Raw genomic sequence first — 25,210 nt, 5'->3', positions numbered from 1 at the left:
AGTTCAGGGCAGCTGCCGCCAAGGCGCAGTGGGGAAAGACCACCATCTGAGGTCTATCTGCTGAAGGTAAATGGGAGTTTGTTCAGTTATTGGACCCTCCCAGTGCCTCAAATATATGTAAATATAGTCTTGTATAAGTAAGAAATACTTTTGGTTCGTTTGCTGGATAATTTCAAACCCCAAAGTTTGTTTTTTCGTATGTGCTATGCAGAACCGAACTCCTTCAGCAGATGGGCACATCAGTAGAGGATTTAGAGGGATATGGGTCAAATGCTGACAAATGGGACTAGATTAATTTAGGATATCGAGTCAGCATGGACCAGCTGGGCTGAAGGATTTATTCCGAGCTGTACAACTCTATGACTATGTATGTATATAAAGATATTTTAATGAATAAAGCATATTTCTCAAATAAAAGGAATGTTTCATCTGTCATCCCTGGAAGATACCAAGGACGATTCGGGGGAGAGAGGTCAAACAGAAGTAAATAAATAAATCGTATTGGGGCCGTATGGGATTTTAATAGTTCACTCAAAGTGTCAATGAGAAACGCTGAATCACGAATGTGGTAGAAATAAAATGGGTTTTATTTCCAGCGTGGACATGAACTGTTTGAGTCAGAAGGAGGTTTCAAAGGCAGCCAAACTGTAACTCTCCAGAAATGCTAACTGCTGGTTATGAATGGAAACAATAACAGAGATATTCACTTCTAAGTTGAATTACCTTGACCTGGAACAGCTACACAAGAACCACTTCCTGAAACCCACGTATAAACAGTGGCCTTGTGGTTATTTTACAGTTTGCTGAGTCGGTTTAACGTGGTTAAGTGGGACATTTTTCAAGGTAAACTGTTGTTTTCACCAATCTTTAAAACGCCTGCTCGGGTATTTAACGCTGATTGCATTTTAATTCACCAATTTCCCATTCGACAATTCAACTGAATGTATATTTCCAACTGTCCTTCCACCGCGCAGATAGCTGTTGGAATCACCCTTGTCGTTTCAGAATTTTCACCAAGTGTTCACTAACTAGTTACCGAGATAAGCGAAGGAGCGTAAGTCCTTTAAAAGCGGGGTTGGAGCTTTCAAAGAGCAAAGCGAATGTGTACATCTTTTTGTGAATCAACTTCAGTTGCTTTAATTGGATTACAGTACAAAGAGCAGTTTTCAAAGAAAGACTTGAATTTGTATAGCACCTTTCACATCGTCAGAAGTCGCAAAATTGCGTTTTATTTTCAAACAATAAACAGTCCACAGGATGAGCATCCGTGCCCATCCCTAATTGCCCAGAGAGAAGTTAAGAATCAACCACATTGCTGTGGGTCTGGAATCAAACCTTTTGTTAATCACTTCTGGAACATGGTGTCACTGCCTGGCCAGCAGTTTTACCCTCAATGCGGTTTCTTCTACATCGGGAGTCAGGACACCAGCGCATGGAGCGGTTCAGGGAATATCTCTGGGACACACGCAATAAACAACCCCATTGCCTTGTGGCTGAACACTGCAGCTTCCCCCTGACATTCCCCCAAGGACATGCAAGTCCTGGGCTTCCTCCACTGCCCAATCAAAGCTACCCACCAACTGGAGGAAGAACGACTCATCGTCCGCTTCGGACTCTACAACCATACGGGATCAATGTCGATTTCACCAGCTTCCAAATCTCCCCGCCCCCCCACCTCAACCCAGATCCAACCTTCCAACTCCGCACCGTCCTACCTGTCCATCTTCCTTCTCACCTGTCCGCCCCACCCTCCCCTCCTATGACCATCCACCCCTGACCTGCATCCAACTATTGCTTTTCCAGTTACCCCACCACCCCCCCTATTATTTATCTCTCAGCTCCCTTTCCTCCCCTACATTCCTGGTGAAGGGCCTATGCCCAAAACATCGAACCTCCTGCTCCTCAGATGCTGCCTGACCCCCATATCCTTCTCAACCTTTCCTATTCGTGTACAGAGGAGCCTCGATTATCCAAAGGACACTGACAGGGAATATTTCGTTTGGTTAATCAAAATCCGGAGAATCGTACGCTGGATAACATAGTTTAGCCAAGCATCGGGACCTTGCGATCTTGCCGGGTAATCCGATATTCAGATAATCGAATGCCAGATAATCGGAGGTTCCTTTGTATTTGTCCAAATGCCTTTGAAATGTTGTTAATGTACCTTCCTCAACCACTTCCGTTGGCAGCTCATTGCATATGCGTACTACCCTCTGTGTAAAAAAAATTGCTCCTCACGTTCCCCTTTATTCTTTTCCCCTCTAACCCTAAACTGATGCCCTCTAGTCCTCGATTCCCCAACCCTGGGAAAAAGACTGACTGTATTCACCCTTTCCATGCCTCTCTGTGCTTGCTCATTAGAGTGCTCAAGACCAAGCTGATAGTTGTATTTCCATTTACCAGTATGCAAATGTTGTAAAATCTCTCAGCCCCTTTCCCCTCCATATTCCTGATGAAGGGTTTATGTCCGAAATATCGACTCTCTTCCTCCTCGGATGCTGCCTGACCTGCTGAGCTTTTTCCAGCACCACACTTTTTGACTCTGACTCTTCAGCATCTGCAGTCCTTACTCTCTCCCAGCACTTTTCTTGCCTAGTTGCCCTTGAGAAGGTGGTGGTGAGCTGCCTTGTTGAACTGCTGTAGTCCATGTTGTCAGTTGACCCACAATGCCATTAGAGAGGGAATTCGAGGATTTTGACCCAGCGACACTGAAGGATCAGAGACATACTTCGAAGTCAGGATGATGGATAGGTTGGAGGGGCAATGGCACAGTGGTTAGCACTGCTGCCTCACAGCGCCAGAGACCCGGGTTCAATTCCCGCCTCAGGCAACCGACTGTGTGGAGTTTGCACATTCTCCCCGTGTCTGCGTGGGTTTCCTCTGGGTGCTCCGGTTTCCTCCCACAATCCAAAAATGTGCAGGTTAGGTGAATTGGCCATGCTAAATTGCCCGTAGTGTTAGGTGAAGAGGTAAGTGTAGGGGAATGGGTCTGGGTGGGCTGCACTTCGGCGGGTCAGTGTGGACTTGTAATCTAAAATCTATCCCTAAAAGGAATTTGCAGGTGGTGTGTTCCTATGTATCTGCTGGGAACATGGTCTTCGAGACGGAAGTGGTCATGGGTTTGGAAGGTTCTGTTGAAGGAATATTGGTGAATTTCTGCAGTATACCTTTTAGATAGTACACGCTGCTGCTGCTACTGAGCGTTGGTGGTGGAGGGAATGGATGCTTGTAGATGTGGTGCCAATCAATTGGATTGCTTTGTCCTGAATTGTGTCAAGATTCTGTTCGGATTGTACTCATCCAGACAAGAGTGTAGTCACACTCCTGACTTGCCCCTCAAACATGGTGGACTGGCTATGGGGACTCAGGAGATGCGGAAAATGTGTTGCTGGAAAAGCGCAGCAGGTCAGGCAGCATCCAGGGAACAGGAGAATCGACGTTTCGGGCATAAGCCCGTATGCCCGAAACGTTGATTCTCCTGTTCCCTGGATGCTGCCTGACCTGCCGCGCTTTTCCAGCAATACATTTTCAGCTCTGATCTCCAGCATCTGCAGACCTCACTTTCTCCCCTTCGGACTCAGGAGATGACTTACTTGCCACAGTATTCCTAGCCTCTGACCTGCTTTTGTAGCCATGGTGTTTTATGTGCTGAGTCCAGCTGAGGTCTGGTCAATGGTAACCCCAAAGTTGTTGATCATGGCGGATTCAGTGATGGTAACACCTTTAGATGTCAAGCGATGGTGGTTAGATTGTCTTTTATTGGAATTGGTCATTGCCTGGCGTTTGTGTGGTGTGAATGATACTTGCCACTTGTCAGCCCAAGTCTGGATATTGTCCAGATCTTGTTGTATTTGAACATGGAATGCTTCAGTGTCTAAGGAGTCACGAATAGTGCTGAACATTTTGCAATCATCAGTGAACATCCCCACTTCTGACCTTATGATGGTGGGAAAGTCATTGATGAAGCAGCTGAAGATGTTTAGGCCAAGGACACTACCCTGAGGAACCCCTGCAGAGACGTCCTGGAATTGATATGACAACAGCTACACCATCTTCCTGTGTGCCAGGTGTGGCTCCAAACATGTTCACACAAGTGGGCCAGACCAGTTAGGAATGGCAGATTCTTTCTCCAAAGGGCATTAGTAAACCTGATGGAGTTTTTTGACATTGGTTATCATTCATTCTAGATTTTTATTAATTTAATTCCTTGACTTGCCAAGGCAGGATTTTGAACTTGGCTCCCCAGAACACTATCTGGGTCTCTAGATTAATTGTTGAACACCTCCATCAGTACAGCCATCTCTCAGACCCCACTGCACTACACACAGACACAGACAGAGACACATAGACAGACTCACACTCATAGACACTCCTACACACACACATACTCCTATTGACCTACACACTCACGCAGACCCTCTCTTACACAAGTTCTTTCTCAAGCACTTATACATATACTCCCACACTCACACGCACCCTCTCACAGGTTTATACCCCTTTACACTCACACACATGCACACACGCTCTCACAGACAGTCAGAACCCACCCTGTTGCAAGCGCGCGCGCGCACACACACACACACAAGTTTTTGGGGTGAATTTGTACTTGCAGAATTATATTTTATTTTGCTGAAAAACTACATGTCAAATTCTGTAAATCCGTTTTTTAGATTAGAATCAGTCTGGACATTGTGGCACAGACAGCCTGACACAGGGCACCTCACACCTTAAATGCATTAACTGGGCTGATATGACACCAATAGTTAAAGTTCATTGAGAATATAACTTTAAAAAAGTTCTGCGATTTACATATGAAAGAACTGAAACCCACATGGTCATTCTAAAAGATGAGAGACTTAACAAATAATCCAGGTCTTTCTCAATATCTCATTTCAGTTACATCACGCTTTAAACTTTTGCTATAAATTCCATGTCTTGCAATCTTATACTCCACAACCACGTGATGAAGGAGCAGTGCTCCGAAAGCTAGTGCTTCCAAATAAACCTGGTGTGTGATTTTTAACTGTGAATAGGCAGGTTGGAGTAGGTTTGTTTTATTCACAGATGGAATGTGGGAATAGCTGGCCTGGCCAGAATATATTGCCCATTCGTAGTGGCCACCCTTGTGTAGGTGGTGGTGGGCTGTCTTCTTGAACTACTGCAGTCCATGCAAGTGACTATGCCCGATGAGATGAGATGGAAGTTGGTTAGAGATCTCTTGGGGGTAATTCCTTGATTGATATTTGATGATTGACTCCATGAAAGATAAATATCATAATGTAGTGATTGGAATGGGATTGGCCAGATAGATCTTATTGAATATGAGTTCCCCGATTGGGGCTGTTAACCCAAGCCATCAGGAAATCCTGGCTGACAGATATAAACAGGAGTCTCAGGGATTCTCCTCAATGTAGGGACTGGCTCTGAGCTGGCTGGTCAGAGTCCATGTATGGTGCACATGTAAATACAGGGGGACTTAGTGAAGGGATGCTGGCTGCTGTGGAATTATTTCGCTCATCCAACTACATCCCAACATACAATATGGCGAAACGCTCAATGAAATGTGGCAGCTTTTATGAGAATGATTTAGGAGTAATTTGTTCGCTAATGTGCACCACACTTTGAGTCACAACACATGAATGATGTGACCGTAAGACTTAAAGCAGAAGTAGGCCATTCAGCCCATTGCATCTGCCCTGCCATTCAGTAAGATCGTGGCTGATCTGGGACAGAGCACTGGTGGAGGAGGAATGCAAAGGAAGCAAATCCGGCAGCCCAGCTCCCCCACCACCTTGTGGGACATCGTGTTCTGTGTATCCACAGATTCATGGGTCACAAATTGGCTTGCTAGGTCACATGAAGACCCATAGTAGGAGCCCACAAAGCTGAGGAGGTGGTGCTCATCAAACTTCTGTTAATCTGTTTTAGTTTAGAAATCACATGCCTGGAAATATGGAAAATTTAAGATGAAACTTTCTTGCACCGGTGGCACGGTGGTTCAGTGATTAGCACTGCTGCCTCACAGCACCAGGGTCCCAGGTTCAATTCCAGCCTACAGTGTCTGCATGGGTGCTCCTATTTCCTCCCACAGTCTAAAGATGTGCAGGTCAAGTGATTTGGCTATGCTAATTTGCCCATAGTGTTAGGTCAGTTAGTCAGAGGGAAATGGGTCGGTGTGGACTGGTTAGGCCGAAGGGCCTGTTTCCACACTATAGGGAATCTAATCTAATCTTTAGAAATGCAGTGACAACTGTATAATGTTACTGAAGATTCTGTATATGACTGCTTTTTAACTTTGCTGTTCCTGCTGCATAGGAAATTTCAGGGCAGTTAGGGATAGGCAATAAAATGAGTTAGAAAATTTTCAATTTTCAAGATGTGGAGATGCAGGAGTTGGACTGGGGTGGATAAAGTTAAAAATCACACAACACCAGGTCCAACAGGTTTATTTGGAAGCATGAGCTTTCTAAGCGCTGCTCCTTCGTCAGGTAGCTACTTTACAAAGGAGCAGCACTCTGAAAGCTAGTGCTTCCAAATAAACCTGTTGGACTATAACCTGGTATTGCGTGATTTTTAATTTCAATTTTCAAGCCATTGTAATTTCGAGATAAAGCCGTGTGTGTGATAATAATGAAGAAATGCACAATGGAATTTAAATGTTGTTATCTTATTAAAAGCTGTGGGCATCATCAATTTGCAAAGTAGCCACTGGTGCATTTGTTTTTAATCCACAGATTGCCCAGATCTGCCGGATGCCGTGGACCAAAATGCTTCAGTTTTCTTCTCGCCGATCGCCCATTGTATGTACGAGGGGTTGTACTGCCAGCAGCCAACCACTAGCTACAAACGCAGGACTTGGTGAGGTTTTGGTCACGGTTATTGGTCTGGCAAATAACCAGTGCTCATTCAGCTGTAAACAGGGATGTTGGCGTGCATTCAAATCGGTTGGCAGCCACAGAGGAGAGGGGGTGCATCTCCCCTTCTCGCTGTGCCACTGGAACTTTGCTGGAGGTTCACCAGAACCTGACCTGCCCAAACAAGATTTCTGCAGAGCCCGCAATGCAGCTGCAGCACTGGAGTGAAGGAATTCCGAGCAAATTCACACCAGCTATAGATCATTCTTTCAATAGTTTCCATTAATGTTCACAGCCGGAATTCCTTAAGTATATTGTGAGTACACTGGGGCAGCATGGCGAGCTGTAAGAGTAAACACAAGTAATATAGCATGGCTTACCTGAAACACAGCATCACCGCAGCATTACTCACCTGGGTGAGGATCGAACGAGATGCACTCTGCAGGCAAATTTACAGGAATAAAAACCAGAAGAACTGCAGATACTTTAAATCAGAAACGAAAGCAGAAATTACTGGTAAAGCTCAGCAGGTCTGGCAGCATCTGCAGAGAGAAATCAGAGTTAACGGTTTGGATCTAATGACCCTTCCTCAGAACTGATGATAGCAAGAAAAATGTTGGTTAAACTGATGTTAATTGAACGTTAACTCTGATTTCTCTTCACAGATGCTGCCAGACCTGCTGAGCTTTTCCAGCAACTTCTGTTTTTGCCTCAGATTCGTAGGAATGTTGACTTTTATCCAACCTATCCTGGACACTTGGATGTGGGGGGAATTGGTGGTGGTGGGGGTTGGTGTTGGTTTTTTGGAGGTGGGAGTGTAATAGTGGCAGAAATTTTTCACAGTTCAATTTGTGTGCTGGCAGTAAAATGTTTTATTTTATAGAGAGTAACAGGAACTTTTAGATGTGCACACAAATATGCAAGGAATAGAGGGATATGGACCAAGGGCAGGCAGAAGGGATTAGTCTTATTTGGCATCATGTTCAACACGACATTGTGGGTCGAAGGGCCCATTCCTGTGCTGTATGATTCTATGTTCTATGTTGGTTGTCGAGCTAGTGGGTCTCCTGACTGTTAGTCAAGATGTCTACAGCATGGAGAAGGGTCCCTCAACATTCAATGGTGCTACTGTCCCTGAATCCCCCACTATCAACATCCTGGGGGCTATCATTACCTAGAAACTCAACTGAACTTGCAACATAAATGCAGTGGCTGCAAGAGCAGGTCAGAGGCTAGGAAAACTGCAGCAAGTAACTCACCCCCGATTCCACAAAGCCTGTCCATCATCTGCAAGGCACGAGTAAGGAGTGTGATGGAATACTCTCCACTTGCCTCGACGAGTGCATCTCCGTCAACACTCAAGAAGTTTGACACCATCTAGGACAAAGCACCTCACTTCATTGGTACCACATCCACAAACATTCACTCCCTCCATCACCAATGCTCAGTAGCAGCAGTGTGTACTATCTACAAGATGCACTGCAGAGACTCACTAAAGATCCTCAGACAGCACCTTCCAAACGGATGATGACTTTCATCTGGATAGACAAGAGCAGCAGATAAATGGGAGCACCACTGGCTACAAGTTCCCCTCCAAGCCACTCACCATCCTGACTTGGAAATATATTGCCGTTCCTTCGCTGTCACTGGGTCAAAATCCTGGAATTCCCTCCCTAAGGACATTGTGGGTCATCCCACAGCAGGTGGACTGCAGCAGTTCAAGAAGGCAGCTCACCCCCACCTCCCCAAGGGCAACTAGGGACGGGTAATAAATGCTGGCCCAGCCAGCAATGCCCACATCTCGCAAATAAATGAAAAAAACAAGATTGCCATTAGGCTAGCTTTTAATTCCATTGAAATGATTGTGTTCATATTTCACCATTTGCCTTGGTGAGATTTGAGCTCATGCATCCAGAGCATTAAGCTGGAGCTCTGGATTACTAGTCCAATGACACCACTACTACCTCAATTTACACTCCGCTTATTAATTCAAGCCTACGGATTTTCCAAATCTTGTTGCACCAAACAAGCTCCCCTTCATTGAAACTGAAGATTAGATTAGATTATCTGTAGTATGGAAACAGGCTTTTTGGCCCAACAAGTCCACACCAACTCTCCGAAGAGTAACCCACCCAGACTCATTCCCCTACTCTAAACCTCTCTCTGACTAATGCACCTAACACTATGGGCAATTTTGGCCTGGCCAATTCACCTGACCTGCGCATCTTTTGGATTGTGAGAGGAAATCCACACAGACTGTTGCACGAGGCGGGAATTGAACCCGGGTCCCTGACGCTGTGAGGCAGCAATGTTAACCACTGAGCCACCCTAAAGCTATTGAAGGAAAAATAAGTTCAAATCAATAAGCAAGAAATTGGCTGTGAAAATATTACATAATTTACAGAGTGCAGAAAGTTAGTGTCATTTGCATGTGTCAGGTCAGCTGGTCTTAGTGTAAGATTTCACAAGTAATATTGACTTTTACAGACATACTGAAAAAAGGTGGAAATGCTGCAGATGCTGCGGTTGCTATGGCAGCAGTCTTGAATCTTACTGAACCATTCAGCACTGGTATTGGTGGAGACTGCAATTGCCTTTTTTACCATGGTCCAACTAAGAAAGTATATGGACTGAATGGAAGGTAAGAAACAGTAGCTGAAATTCATAGTCATCTGTGTTGCACCCCTGCTCTGCATCCCCCAGCTGACTAATGTTGAGAGATTAACTGCATCTCTCCACGCTTCAGGCTCTCTGCCTTTATTCCTGATGAAGGGCTTTTGCCCGAAACGTCGATTTTGCTGCTCCTCGTTTGCTGCCTGAACTGCTGTGCTCTTCCAGCACCACTGATCCAAAAAATGCTTTTGTTCATAAACCATGTGTGGTGCACTACTCCCTGCAATCTGAAGGCTGTAAGAGCTAGTGCCTTCTCCATTCTGTAACTGGTTTCACAAATCGCAACCCTGAATAGCAGAGTCCTGCAGATGCTGGAAATCGGAAACAAACACAGCTATTCAAGAGAAACTCAGCAGGTCTGGCAGCATCTGCGAAAAGAGAACCAGAATTAACATTTCAAGTCAGCTGTGACAATTCTTCAGAACTGACGTAGACTTGTGTTGGACCTGTAATGTTATAACTCTGTTTCTCTCTTCACAGATGTTCCCAGATCTGCTGAGTTTCTCCCGCATTCTCGAATGCTTGTTGCAGATTTCTGGTTACTTTGACAAGCTGCAAATGTCATTCAGGACATGCTCTCCAGGCCATTTTCCTTTGTGAGCCACCTGGTCACATGCCATTCAGTATAATGACCCATGTATGCAAAAGCCTTAAATGCAGTACTGGACAGTGCAACAATTCACATTCTATATTTTTCACTGTATTATAGAATTTGGTATCTGGTGATGATCATTGATATGATTTTTTTTTTCTTTTCCCTTTTGCAGTGGCAGGTCTCCCCAGTTATTGACGCTTGACTTGTTAAAAAAGGAAGGCTTTGTTGAGACGAATCCTTTACCATTGAATCATGCCAACCTTGTCACTGTGCCTGGGGCAGCTGCTGGCTGGTGTGATACAGTTCATCTCTTTGGAAGTAAGAAGGTGAAGTATGACTTTCAGTAATCTTCCAACAATATTTTCTTTCCATATCAAGTCTCCTTGTTTTGCTAAAATTAACCAAAAAGGGAAGAAGACCATACATTGAGCTCAAACCTACTTTCCTTACAAGCCAGACCACACTGAAGACAGCAGTGAAAGCAATGGGAGGATCAATGACCAATATTGGCCCCTTGGTTTTGAGACTTCCATCAATGGTTACAAATCCCTTCACAGCCTTTTATATCAGCTGTGACTCAGTTTTCTTTTAATATTCCCTCATGGGATGTGGGCATCTCCAGTGAGACCAGCATTTCGTGGCCATCTCTAGTCGTCCTGGAGAAGATGGTAGTGAGTCAGTTCTGTCTCCAGAGGAGAGTTTTTTCCCCTAATTCCCATTGACTGTAGTTTTTTCGGGCTTCTTGACACCATGCTCATGAATTGCTGTAGTCTGTGTGGAAGGTCATGCATTGTGGTGTTCAGAAAGGAGTTAATAGAGTCAGAGTGCCAGGAATTGACTCAGCAACAGTGATATAGCTCCAAGTCGGGATGGTGAATAGTTTAGAGGAGAATTGCAGGTGATGATGTTCCCATGTATCTGCTGCCCTTGTTCTTCTAGGTGGTAGCAGTTATGGGTTTATAAGGTGCTATTGGAGGAGACTTGCTGCTTGCAGTTGGTACATTGTGCTACCACTATCTGTTGGGGTGATGGAAGCAAAAGTTGAAGCTTGTGGATTGAGATTCTTATCAAGTGGGCCACTTTGCCCTCGATAGTATCAAACGTCTTGAGTGTTGTTGGAGTTGCACACATCAAAGCAAGTCACATTCCTGACTTGTGCCTTGTAGATGGTGCACAGGCTTTGGAGAGTCAGAAGGTGAGCTACATGCTGTACAATTCCTAACCTCTGACCTGGTCTTTAGCTACAGCATTTAGATGGCTGCTCCAATTCAGTTTCATATCATTGGTAACTTCCAGGATTTTGATCGTGGGGGGATTTAGTGATGGTAATGCTATTAAGCATTAGGGGGTGATGGTTAAATTCTTCTAGTTCAAAATAATAATTACCTTGGACGTGTGCAGTTGTGAAGGTTACTTGCCACGTATCAGGCCAAACCTGGATGTTGTCCAGGTCTTGCTGAATTTGGACATTGGCTAGATTTGAGGAATTTGCAAATGGTGCTGAACATTGTGCAATTATCAGTGAAAATCCCCACTTCTGACCTTATGATAGAGGGAAGATCATTATTGAAGCAGTTGAAGAGTTTTGAGCTTAGAATTCTACTTTGAGGAACTCCTGGAGTGATCTCCTGGAACCGACATAACTAACCTCCAGCAATCACAGGCATCTTCCTGCTATGACTCCAATCAATGGAGAGTTTTCACCCTGACTTCCATTTTGCTCAGGAGCCTTGACACTGTGCGCAGTTATTTGATATCAAGGGCCTCTGGAATTCAGTTCTTTTGGTCCATGTCTGGGCAAAGGCTGTAAGAAGTCAGTAGCCCAAATGGCCCTAGGGGAACTCAAACTGAATGTCAGTGATCAGGTAATTCCTTTACAACTTTAATTTATTCATTCAGTGGGTGTGGGCTTTGCTGGTATAGAAGAGAAGGCTGAAACATGTGTAACAATCTTCAGCAAGAAACCCCGACTGTCCCCAGCATCACAGGTACAAGCCTCTAATAAGAGTCATAGAGATGTACAGTATGGAAACAGACCCTTCAGTCCAACCCGCCCATGCCGACCAGATATTCCAACCCAATCTAGTCCCACCTGCCAGCACCCAACCTATATTTCTCCAAACCCTTCCTATTCATATACCCATCCAGGTGGCTTTTAAATGTTGTAATTGTACCAGCCTCCACCACTTCCTCTGGCAGCTCATTCCATACACTTACCACCCTCTGCGTGAAAATGTTGCTCCTTAGGTCCCATTTATATCTTTCCCTTCTCACTCTAAACATATGCCCTCTAGTTCTGGACTCTCCCAACCCAGGGAAGAGACTTTGTCTATTTATCTTATCCTTGTGCCTCATGATTTCATAAACCTCTATAAGGTCACCCCTCAGCCTCCAACGCTCCAGGGAAAACAGCCCCAGCATATCCAACCTCTCCCTATGGCTGAAATCCTCCAACCCTCGCAACATCCTTGTAATTTTTTTCTGAACCCTGTCAAGTTTCACAATATCCTTCCGATAGGAAGGAGACCAGATTGATTCACTCCACGTGATATTTTAAAAAATGCCTGGGGTGGGGGTGTAAGGATGCCCCAAAGGCCATTGGCCGTGCCAGTGTTCTAGCAGAACTGCTGAAGACTTGTGCTCCAGCAGTAGCTAGCCATACCCTGAGAGCACTGCCTCTGACGCATTCCATCATTTTGCTGATGGTGGAGAGTACACTGATGGGGCAGTGCTTGTCAGAACGAAATAATCCTGCCTTTGTGTGCACACATCATTTTTTCGATTTGATTTATTATTGTCATATGTACCTAAGTACAGTGAAAAGTTTTGTTTTGTGTGTAGTACTGGCAGTTCATACAAAGTGCTTTGTATAGAACAGAGCAAGGAATACAGTACTACAGCTGCAGAGAAGGTGCGCAAAGAGTGGGGTCAACATTAAATTTGAAATTTGAGAGATGCATTCAGAAGTCTGATAACAGTGGGGAAGAAACTGTTCTTGAATCTGTTGGTCGCTGTGTTTAAACTTTTGTACCTTCTACCCGACGGAGGGTAGAACAGATTATAACCGGGGTGGGAGGAGTCTTTGATGATGTTGACTGCCTTTCTGAGGCAACGAGATGTATAGATGGAGCCAATGGATGGAAAGTTGGCTTACGTGATGGGCCTGGGGAATTTTCCGCATGGCCACGTTGATGCCAATGGTTTACCTGATCTGGAACAGCTTGGGTTGGGCCAAGGTAGTACTGGATCAGAAGTCAGAAGTATTATTGCCAGAATATTGTTGGGGCCCATCGCCTCTGCAGTGTGTAGTGGTTTCAGTTGTTCTTGATATAACGTGGAGTGAATTGATTTTATTTAAAACGAGCAATGTTGGGGTCCTCGTGCGAAGGACATTTGTCGAGAGTGTGGTGCTGGAAAAGCACAGCAGGTCAGGCAGCATCCAAGGAGCAGGAGAGTCGATGTTTCAGGCATAAACCCTTCATTAGGAAGCCCTCCTCCATGAGAAGGACACTTGCCTTTGTAGCTTCTGGGTACAAGGTCTACATAGGGCTTGAGGACAAATATCAAGGCTGACACTCCTGTGGTGCAGTGTTGATGGAGTAATGTCAGAAGGGCTGCCTTTTGGATTAGATGTTAAATCGAGGCATCGTCTGCCTGTTTTGCTATAAATTCTGTGTCTTATGATCCTGCTGGCACTAACTACTTGATGAAGGAGCAGCACTCCGAAAGCTAGTAATTCCAAATAAACCTGTTGGACTAATACCTGGTGTTGTGATATTTAACCTTGTTTTGGGATGTTTCACCACATTAAAGCTGCCACATAAGTGCAAAGTTATTGTTGTTTTTAAATTCCCTCATGGGAGCTGGGCATTGCTGGCTGGGCCAGATTTTTTGCCCGTCCCTAGTTACCCCTTGAGAAGGTGGGGGTGACCTGCCTTCTTGAACTGCTGCAGTCCACCTGCTGTGGGTTGACCCACAATACTGTTAGGGAGGGATATCCAGAACTTTGACCCAGCGACTGTGAAGGAACGGCGATGAATTTCCAAGTCTAGATTAAAGTGGTGCTGGACAGCATCCGAGGAGCAGGAATATCGACGTTTCGGGCAAAAGCCCTTCATCAGGATGAATTTCCAAGTCAGGATGGAAACTGGATTGGAGACGAATTTCGTGGTGGTGGTGTTCCGATGTATCTGCTACCCCTGTCCTTCTTGATTGAAGTGTTCTGGGTTTGGAAGGTTCTGTCCTAGGATGCAGGGTATTTGACGTTACTTACGGGAGGAAAGAAACAACTGTGTACTTGCAGTGAAGTGTTTGTACAATAATATCACCGATTAACAAGGTTTAAAATAAATGGGCCCATCTTCTGGTTAAAAAAAAAAATTTGCAAAAGAGTTTTGAATCATAGAATTCCTACAGTGTGGGAGCTGGCTGTTTGGTCCATTCTGACCCTCTGAAGAGATCCCACCCTGACCCACTCCTTGATAACCCTGCGTTTCCCAGGGCTAATCCATCTAACCCACGCATCCCTTGACACCTTGCCTAACCTTCGCGTCTTTGGACTGTGGGAGGAAACACATGCAGACATGGGGAGAATGTGCAAATTCCACACAGACAGTTGCCTGAGGGTGGAATTGAACATGTTAGCCTGGTACTGTGAGACAGCAGTGCTGACCTCTGAGGCACCGTGTCACACCTTTGGTGTGATATGATTGAGTTATATATTACCTGTATATGTGTCGAGTGTAAGATTATATGATTTGCAGCAATTTCACTCTGTTTGAATCCCAATTGTTGGCTCTAAGAAGCAATAGTAAATGAGCTGTAATATTAGCTCTCCACCTAGCCCGCTTCATAACTTACTGGGTGAAGTTACAATGATCACAGTTTTTTTTTTAAGATTAGATTCCCTACAGTGTGGAAACAGGCCCTTTCGCCCAACCAGTCCACACCGACCCTCCGAAGAGTATCCCACCCAGATCCATCTCTCTCTGACTAATGCACCTAACACTATGGGCAATTTATCATGGCCAATTCACCTAACCTGCACATCTTTGGACTGTGGGAGGAAACCGGAGCAAACCCACGCAGACACTGGGAGAATGTGCAAACTCCACACAGACAAACAGTTGCCCGAGGCTGGAATCGAACCTGGGACCCTGGCGCTGTGAGGCAGCAGTGCTAACCACTGAGCAACCATGCTGCCCGTTTTTAACTCAATACTGTTGCTGTCTTCATAATGGGAATGATCAAATCAATGATATTTAAAGCAGCAGATTGAAATACCAATTCCTCTCTTGAATATTCAGTAAGATTAATGTGTAGAAAGGAGGAAGAAATGGCTTTTATCTGTTACTCAGTCTTGTTCTTGGGGTTCAGGTGGAGATGAAAATCTCACTCTGTAACTAGTCCCTGATTCATTTGTTTGGGTAACTCTACAATAAAGTGGAGTTTGGATTATTATTGCAGCAAATGTTGCATTTCTAACACTCTGATTCTGCTCGCCAGCTGTCCTTAGGTGAAATTCTGCAGCCTGCGATTGAGTTGGCAGAAAGAGGCTTCCCTGTTTCTGAAATCACTGCATTTCACTGGAATAGAGAAGCGAACATCCTGCAAAGGCCAGGGAATCAACATGGGAAGGATCTGCTGCTGCAGGGCCAGAGTCCTAAATCTGGCCAGATTTTCAAGAATCCTCTCTTAGCTCAGACCTTCAAGGTGAGTGGTTCACTTCTTCCTAATCTCTTGGGTTCCTAGCAAACTTGTGTACTGAATAAGTTACTCCTGAGTGATTTATTATGGGAAGAATTAGATGTGGACTGCATCAGATAGTTTAAATCAATTAGCTCTGGAGCGGGTGGGGACTGGAAGCTGGGACTCCTGACCCAAAGGCAAGAACACTACCACTGCACCACAAGAGCCCTACACTTAACACTACGGGCAATTTAGCATGGCCAATTCACCTAACCTGCACATCTTTGGACTGTGGGAGGAAATCCACATAGACACTGGGAGAATGTGCAAACTCCACACAGTCAGTCGTCTGAGGCGGGAATTTAACCCAGATCTCTGGTGCTGTGAGGCAGCAGTGCTAACCACTGTGCCACGATGTCGCAAAGGTATATGCTTTAGCCATAGTGATGCCATTAGACAGGGGCTAAACTGTGCTAATGCAAATGGTGTGCTCCCTGTCCAAGGATAGCCATGTGAAGCATCCCTTTCTGCTTAAGTGAAATCCCAGTTAATGTCCACTATCTTGATACAGTTAATTCCCCTTGGTATACAATCAACAGGTGGGGTTCCTGGGTACAGTGGTGTGCCCCTACTTCTGAGTCAGGACGCCTGTGTTCAACTCCCACCTGTTCCAGAGATGGGTTATAACATCTCAACATCTTGATCAGAAATACCAGGTGTCACAATTATACCTCATGAATCGAACATTTTGTTGGATATTCTATCGTTCGCACGTGTATTTCTTCAATCTCTCTAAAAGCAACTCAACAAAACACTTGGTGATTTGGGCCCTAATATAAATTAGGAGAAAGTGAGGACTGTATGGAAAAGCACAGCAGGTCAAGCCATACTCTCAACCCTAATTTAAATCACTTCATTGTTTCAAGCAATGACAATGACAGTTTATTTATAGAATCCTAGGATGTAGGTTTGCTCGCTGAGCTGTAGGTTTGATATCCGGACGTTTTTATTACCTGGCTAGGTAACATCATCAGTGGCGACCACCAAGTGAAGCGAAGCTGTTGTCCTACTTTCTATTTATATGTTTGTCTTGGATGAGGTTCCTGGGGTTTGTGGCGATGTCGTTTCCTGTTCGTTTTCTGAGGGGTTGATAGATCTATGCGTTGTGGTTGGAATTCCAGGCCTCTAGGAATTCTCTGGCATGTCTTTGCTTAGCCTGTCCCAGGATAGACGTGTGGTCCCAGTCGAAATGATGGTTTTTTTTTCCCTTCGTGTATAGGGCTACGAGGGAGAGAGGGTCTTTCCCCCTCACCCTAAATTTATGCCCTCTAGTTTTGGACTCCCCTCACCCCAGGGAAATGACCTTGTCTATTTGTCCTATCCATGCCCCTCATGATTTTATAAACCTCAGCCTCCGATGCTGTAGGGAAAACAGCCCCAGCCTATTAGCATCTCCCTATAGCTCAAACCCTCCAATCCTAGCAACATCCTTGTAAATCATTTCTGAATTCTTTCAAGTTTCACAACATCCTTCCTGTAGCAGGGAGACCAGAATCACATGCAGTATTCCAATAGTGGCCTAACCAATATCGTGTGCAGCTACAACATAACCTCCCAACTCCTGTACTCAATACTCTGATCAATAAAGGAAAGTATACCAAACACTTTCTTCACTATCCTATCTACTTGCAACTCCACTTTCGAGGATCTATAAAATGCACTCAAAGGTCTCTTTGTTCAGCAACGCTCCCCAGGCTCTTACCATTGAGTGTGTAAGTCCTGCCCTGACTTGCCTTTCCCAAAATGCAGCACCTTACATGTATCTAAATTAAACTCCATCTGCCACTCCTCGGTCCATTGGCTCATCTCATCAAGAGTACTCTGAGGTAACCTTCGCTCTCCCCTACACCTCCAATTTTGGTGTCATCTGCAAACTTACTAACTATACCTCCTATATTCACATCAAAATCATTTATATAAATGACTAAAAGCAATGGAGCCAGCACCCATCCTAGTTGCACTCCAGTGGTCACAGGCCTCCAGTCTGAAATGCAACTCTCACCACCACCCTCTGTCTTCTACCTTTGAGCCAGTTCTGTATCCAAATGGCTAGTTTTCTCTGTATTCCATGTGATCTAACCTTGCTAACCAGTCTACCATGAGAAAACTTGTCAAATGCCTTGCTGAAATCCATACAGACTATGTCCACAGCTCTGCTCCATCAATCCTCTTCATTACTTCTTCTAAAAACTCAATCAAGTTTGTGAGACATGATTTCCCATGCACAAAGCAGTCCTTTCCTTTCCAAGTACATGTAAATCCTGTCCCTCAGGATTCCCTCCAACAACTTGCCCACCACAGATATCAGGCTCACTGGTCTATAGTTCCCTGGCTTGTCCTTACCATTTTTCTTAAATGATGGCACCACATTAGCCAACCTCAGTCTTCCGGCACCTCACCTGTGACTATCGATGATACAAATATCTCAGCAAGGAGCCCAACAATCACTTCCCTCATTTCCCACAGAGTTCTAGGGTACAGCTGATCAGGTCCGGGGGATGTATCCACCTTTATGCATTTTAAGAAGTCCAGCACCCACTCCTTTGCAACAAGATGTTTTTCAAGATGTTGCTATTTATTTTCTCAAGTTCTCTATCTTCCCAATCCTTCTCCACAGTAAACCCTGAGGCAAAATATTCGTTTAGTATCTCCCCCATCTCCTGGGAAAAAAAGTAACTAACCAACATATTGTTTTTATAAATTCTGAAAGATAACTTGGAATCTGTGCAATGTGGACGTGGATTCAGACCAGTTGTATTAAAGTTAATTATGATGCTACTGAGTCACAGTTGAGATTGTTAGTACTGTTAGTGTTGAGAATGGAGTGTTGCAATGCAGTTGGATGTCCACTATCTGTAGACAAGAGTGGGTACTGCAGATGCTGGAGATTAGAGTAAAGATTCAAGTGGTGCTGGAAAAGCACAGCAGGTCAGGCAGCATCCGAGGAGCAGGAAAATCGATGTTTCAGGAATGATGATTGGCTTTTGCCTGAAATGTCGATTTTCCAGTCCACTATCTGTTGCCTCTTGTAGTAAAATACACCAGGATTTTCCTAGAATGGAGTCTGATGTATGATAAACAGCCTTTCCCTTTCACACTGGACACAACAACTGTGGTTGGGGAAAGTAAATTTCCAGTTGCTACTTAACACCATTGTGTAGATGTTCATTGTGGAGAGACGTTTTAAGCATTTTTACAATGTGCCATGTGTAAGAACAAATGCTGAGGAATGTATCTGTCAGTGTCCACTCATCCAAAGGGGAACAGGGAAACTTGCACTGTGACAATAACTAGTCTTCAATCTGTTGAGTAATTATACAGGGTACATCTGCTTAGCTAATGGAATAAATATAAAATACACAGGAAAGAAAGAGGCCCATACTGTTCATCAAACATCCATTTTATTTGAATTCAATTCTCTACCTCAAAGTTTGTGCGAAGATTTGTAGCTCAGGTGCTCGTTGTTGTGGTTCTGTTCGCCGAGCTGGAAGTTTTTGTTGCAAACGTTTCGTTCCCTGGCTAGGCGACATCATCAGTGCTTGGGAGCCTCCTGCGAAGCGCTTCTTTGATGTTTCCTCCGGTGTTTCATAGTGGTCTGTCCCTGCCGCTTCCGGTTGTCAGTTTCAGCTGTCCGCTGTAGTGGTTGGTATATTGGGTCCAGGTCGATGTATTTGTTGATGGAGTTTGTGGATGAATGCCATGCCTCTAGGAATTCCCTGGCTGTTCTCTGTCTGGCTTGCCCTATGATAGTAGTGTTGTCCCAGTCAATTCTCTACCACTTAGCCTTGTATTCTGTTGTGTTTCAAATGTTCATCTGAGGAATTCTTAGATGTTGTGATGGTTCCCACCTCTACCACTTTTCAGGCAGTGATGTTCTGGATATCCATTGTCATATGGGTGAAAACATCTATTCTCAAACCCACTATAAACCTCCTGCTCCTGACCTTAACTCTGTGCCCCTGGCTTATTACCCCTGCAATAAGGGGAAGCCTATCCAGCCTTTGCCCCTTAGAACCTTGATTACCTCAGTCAGATCGCAACATCCTCCTCACGCCTTCTCTGGAAAATGATCCCAACCTCTCGAGTCTTTCATCAGCGTGGAATTGCACCAGCTCATACAACATCCTGGTGGATCTCCTCTACACCCTGTCCAGTGCAATCACATCCATCTATGGTATGGTGACTAGGGTTACACACAATACTCCAATTGTAACCTAACTAATGTTATGCACAGCTCCATCACAACCTCTGCTGCTGTATTCAACACTTTCACTAATAAAAGCAATTATCCCACTAGAACGGAGAACAGAACAGCACAGGAACAGGCCCTTCGGCCCACCATGTCTGGGCCGACCCTGGTGCCATTCTAAGCTAACCCCATCTGCATGCACATGGTCTGTATCCCTTTATTGGCTGCCTGTCCATGTTTCTGTCTAAACGCCTCTTAAATGCTGCTATTCTATCTGCTCCTACCACCTCCCTTGGCAGTACATTCCAGGCACCCATCATCCGCTGCGTACAAAAACTTTCCTCTCACATCTCCTTAAAATGTTCCTCTTCCCACCTTAAACCTATGCCCCTGAATATTTGAAAATGAAGTCTTGCCTCTCCATTAATTCTACCCCTCTGAAGTTCTTTCAAAGAAGTTAGATCCACTGACCTGTAGTTCCCTTGTTTATCCCTACTACCCTTTTGAATAAAGGGGCCGCATTGCTCTCCTCCAGTTCTCTGGCCAGCAGCCAGAAATGATTTGAAAATTAATGTCAGAGCCCCAAAATCTCCTCCCATTGCCTCCCATAGCTGCCTGAGTTACAACTCATTCAGAGTGAGAAGGGTGTGTACAGTATTCAACGTGAAAATTATACATTGGTGATTTGGTGTTATTTTTTAAAATGTTAGAGAAAACTGTTCTTATCAGAGAGAGTTTACGTTGACAGTAAAATAGGGGTGTTGTCATTTGGATCGTTGCTGCTGATGACATGCAGTGCAATTTTAAATTTCTCTATGAATCATTGAAAAATAAACTCTATTAGATAATTGTTATCTAAATAAGTTCAAAGGATTGCTTTGTTGCTACCCTTTGCACTGTATCAACTCATTACGTGCCTCTCCAACATCGCCCTGAACAAACTCCAACTCATTCGGGTCTCTGTGACTCTTCAGTCACCCCACAACTATTTTCTTTTATTTCACACTTGTCCTTATTGACCAATATATTGATTCTGAAATTCTCATCCATTTAACTTCAAATTCTTTCATGGTTCCTCAGCTTCCTTCCTCTGAAATCTTATTCAGTCGTACACTCCAGCTTGTATAATTTTCTGATTCTTACAGACAATCTATCTCTCCCTCTCTCTCTATCTCTCTGTCTCTGTCTCTCCCTCTGATGTGGAGGTGCTGGTGCTGGATTGGGGTAGACAAGGTCAGAAGTCACAGGTTATGGTCGAACAAGTTTATTTGAATTCACAAGCTTTCAGAGCGCTGCTCCTTTGTCAGTGCACTGAATGCTTGAGATTTCAAATAAACTTGGGCTATAACCTGCTGTCATGTGACTTCTGATCTTCTCTCAGGGATATGGGCCAAGTGCCGGCAAATGGGACTAGATGAGGTTGGGATATCTGATGGGCATGGACGAGTTAGACTGAATGGTCTGTTTCCATGCTGTAAATCTCTATGACTCTCTCTCTCTCATTTTCTGATTCACCTTTGATGTCAGACATTTCAATCATTACATACTGCACTCTTGAACGTTATGTTGAAGCCAGCTGTTACCTTTCTGCCCCCATCAAAAAACTTCCCCAGAAGTTGCCACCATGACCATGCTTTGTGTCATTTCTCTTTTCAAGCCCTTTATCCTTTCTGCCAGTTTCCTTGCAAAAACTCTGATCTATGTTGTTTTTATCCTGGACTAAATTGAAGAACAGAAACAACGTCATACACAGCATCTTTCTGAACCTTAACAGTTCCTAAAATCCTTGACTGATGACGAGGAACTTTTGATGCTAAGCTGCTCTTGTATTGTGGAAAATGGCCATTTTGCATGTGGCTCGTTCCCACTCACAGCGATAATGCTGGAAAATATGTTTTAGTGATGATGGTTGTGTGAAAAAAAGAGTGATAAATGTACTGATATGCAAATTAGTGGATTCCGGTTCTGCCTCCAGTTTTTGGTCCACTTACAGACAATGGAGGAAAACTGTCCCACTGTATAAGTTCATCCCTGATGGGTAAGTGACTGAATCATTGTCCCCTGCTGTAAGGCAATGCTTAAAGCACCGAATCTAATTGGGGAGGCTATGAACAGAGTCGAAGAGTGTTGCTAGAAAAGCTGTCAGGCAGCATCCAAGGAGCAGGAGAGTCGACGTTTTGAGCATCAAGAATCACGGTGTCACGGTATAAACAGGGTGCAATTTGTCAGTGGATTTATAATCTAAAGGCCCCCACTGGTTGACGGTCTCAAATCACACAGCAGCAGATGAGGGATTTGGATTCAATGAATAAATCTTGAATTATAAAGCTAGTCTCAGCAATGGTGCCCTTGACAATTATTGTCAATTGTTGTAAAAACTTATCTGTTCCTAATGTCTTCACATAGAATTAATCTGCCATCCTAATCTGGTCGGGCCTACATGCGACCACCTTCTGACCCATATCAAAATGTGGTTGACTCTTATCTGCCCTCTGAAATGGCCCTAGGAAGTCACTCAGCTCAAAGGCATTTAGGGATGGGCAACAAAGACTGAGATAAGGATGAATTTCTTCTCTCAGAGGGTTGTGAGTCTTTGGAACCTCTTGCCACACACAGTGAGCTGTGCAGGGCAAAGTCCTTGCATACACTTAAGGCTGAGATCGATTGATTCTTAATCAGTCAGGGAATCAAGGATTACAGGGACAGGCAGGAAAGTGGACACGAGGAATGTCGGATTAACCATGATCCTATTGGATGGTGGAGTAGGATCATGGGGCCTCCTCCTGTTCCTATTTCTTATGGATTAAATGATAGCTTTGCCAGCAATACCTACATCCCAAAGCAGGAAGGAAAAAGCAACTTGACCTTTCAGTGTCATTTCGGTAACAAGTAAACTTGGACCATATGTTTCTTGGGGATGTTGTTATGCACCACCCGAGAGATTCCAGGGGTCATTAGTTAGCAATGCGAATGGGGACATCTTAGCTGCTAAAGTTCTGTTGGAATTTTATTTATTGTGATATTGAATGCTATAAATCATTTATTATCAAAAGCACTGAAACTTTTACTACTTTGTTGCCCCTTGTATAAATTGACAATGATTAACCTTAATGCAGTGGCAGTACCAGTCTGTAACATGTCACTAGGTATCGGTGCTCTCTATTTCGAATTACACCTCATTGTTCTTGCATCATGTTCGTATCAGCTAATTAAAGGTGTATTTCAAAACAAATTTCAAGATCTGGGTGTGCAGTAAGATTGTAGGTTAACCTTTCTGTTGACAGCAGTCCAGGACAGACTGAAGGAGCTTGGTTCTTCATTCCTGCAGACTGTAAGAGCTCTGGATGAAGCACTCCCACCCAATTCTGTTTGTGCGTGAGAGTCATGCATTTTATTCAAACTGCTTAAGAGAAACAGCGTGCGTAAAGCTGGTTGGTGTGGGGATGGGATCATTCTCAGTCAGCTATAATCATGCGTTACAGTTAGGGAGAGCTAGCATTACTGTCTATTCACATAAAAGCAAAATACTGTGGATTCTGGAAGTCTGAAACAGACACAACAATTGCTGGAGAAACTCAGCAGGTCTGGTGGCATCCGTGGACAGAGAGAAACAGAGTTAATGTTTTGAGTCCAGACTCAAGAAGGGTTAACTCTGTTTTTCACTCCCCAGAAATGCTGCCTGACCTGCTGAGTGCATTTTGAGTCCAGTATGACTCCTTCAGTAAATACAAAGTGAGCCGTCCCTGTTAAGAATTGAATTGAATTTATTGTCACGTGTACCGAGACACAGTGAAAAGCTTTGTCTTGCGAGCAATACAGGCAGATCACATAGTTAAGTAGCATAGATAGTCAAATAATAGGTATACAGCGGCAAAAATAAAAGCAGAGGTCCTGGCGAATGTTAAGAGTTTGTGAGTCCATTCAGTATTCTACCAACAGTAGGGTAGAAACTGTTTCGAAACCAGCTAGTACATGTGTTCAGGCTTCTGTACCTTCTCCCCGATGGTAGAATATGTAGAAAAACATTGCCAGGGTGGGATGGATCTTTGAGGATGCTGGTGGCCTTTCCTTGACAGCGGGGCTAGTAGATGGATTCTATAGATGGGAGTTTGGCCTTTGTGATTGTCCGGGCCGAGATCACCACTCGGTTAAGGGAACCCTTTGTTCCAGGTATTAGTTTGATAAGCCTTCTCTGAACTGATCCCAACATGTTTACATTTTTCCTTCAATAGGGAAAGCTGCCAGGTTGTTGTAAGGACCTGTCTGGCTCACTACCATTTCATGGAGAATGCAACATGCTATCCTAATCCAGTCTGACCTTCAGGCCCCAGCAATGTAGATGCATTCTCAAACGGCCTAGCACTCACCTGTATGAAACCACATTCAAAAAGCATGATAAGAATAAAGTTTGATGAACCCCCCAATTGCCCAAATTACATGCCCCAACGTATTGACCATGATAGAGGCACGAATCAATTCTGTAAATGTCTACCAGGTGTGTCTAATGGTGTGTTTAACCTGAGTGTCACCACATCTCAAGTGAGGGGCAGGGTTGAGAAGGCAGAAGCCTCTCGGGTAGTCAAGTACAGGGAGTTGAACCCACCCATCTCCCTTCAATTGGAGGCCAACACTCCTCATGCTTTCCTAATTGTTTGCTGTATCTCAGAAATCAGTCAGCTGGATGGTTGGCTTGCAATACAGAACGCCAAAGTCCACAAAGAAGTCATGAACTAGAATCTTGACAGTGTAGGATCAGGCCAATCGGCCCATTGAATCCACACTGGCCCTCTGAAGAGCATCGCACCCAGATCCAAACCTCCTACCCTATCCCTGTAACCCGGCATTTCCCATGACCAATCCACTTAACCTGCACATCTTTGGACTGTGGGAGGAAACCAGAGCACCCAGAGAAAACCCACACAGAAACGAGGAGAAGGTGCAAACTCCACTCACATAGTCACCCCAGAGTGGGAACCTGGGTCCCTGGTGCTGCGTGCAACAGCACTAACTACAACAGCGGTTAGTACTGCAGCCTCACAGCTCCAGGGACCAAGGTTCGATTCCAGCCTCAGGCAACTGTCTGTGTGGAGTTTGCACATTCTCCCCATGTCTGCGTGGGTTTCCTCCAGGTGCTCCGGTTTCCTCCCACAG

At 44.5% G+C, this 25,210-nt stretch overlaps 1 protein-coding gene across 3 annotated transcripts in view; it reads left to right on the top strand.

Annotated features, from left to right (window-relative positions):
• The first annotated feature begins 567 nt into the window (after nt 1–567).
• LOC122556165 (uncharacterized) overlaps nt 568–25,210 on the top strand; it is a 121,318-nt gene continuing 96,675 nt past the window's right edge. Inside the window, exons 1-5 of one of the 3 annotated variants that reach the window (XM_043702678.2) lie at nt 568–843; nt 6,735–6,858; nt 9,342–9,495; nt 10,295–10,448; nt 15,628–15,834. In XM_043702678.2, the coding sequence (XP_043558613.2) occupies nt 6,753–6,858; nt 9,342–9,495; nt 10,295–10,448; nt 15,628–15,834 (621 nt within the window). In that variant the 5' untranslated portion in view covers nt 568–843; nt 6,735–6,752. Of the gene's footprint in view, nt 844–1,789; nt 2,078–6,734; nt 6,859–9,341; nt 9,496–10,294; nt 10,449–15,627; nt 15,835–25,210 lie in introns of those variants that run through there. The other 2 variants (XM_087993329.1, XM_043702679.2) reach the window with 2 other exon arrangements.

The sequence above is a fragment of the Chiloscyllium plagiosum genome, unplaced genomic scaffold (genome assembly GCF_037043375.1).
Source record: "Chiloscyllium plagiosum isolate Xiang-an unplaced genomic scaffold, Cpla_swu_hap1 HiC_scaffold_13, whole genome shotgun sequence".
NCBI lineage: Eukaryota > Metazoa > Chordata > Chondrichthyes > Orectolobiformes > Hemiscylliidae > Chiloscyllium > Chiloscyllium plagiosum.
Note: the sequence above shows the minus strand (reverse complement) of the source record. Positions and strands in the feature narration are given on the sequence as shown.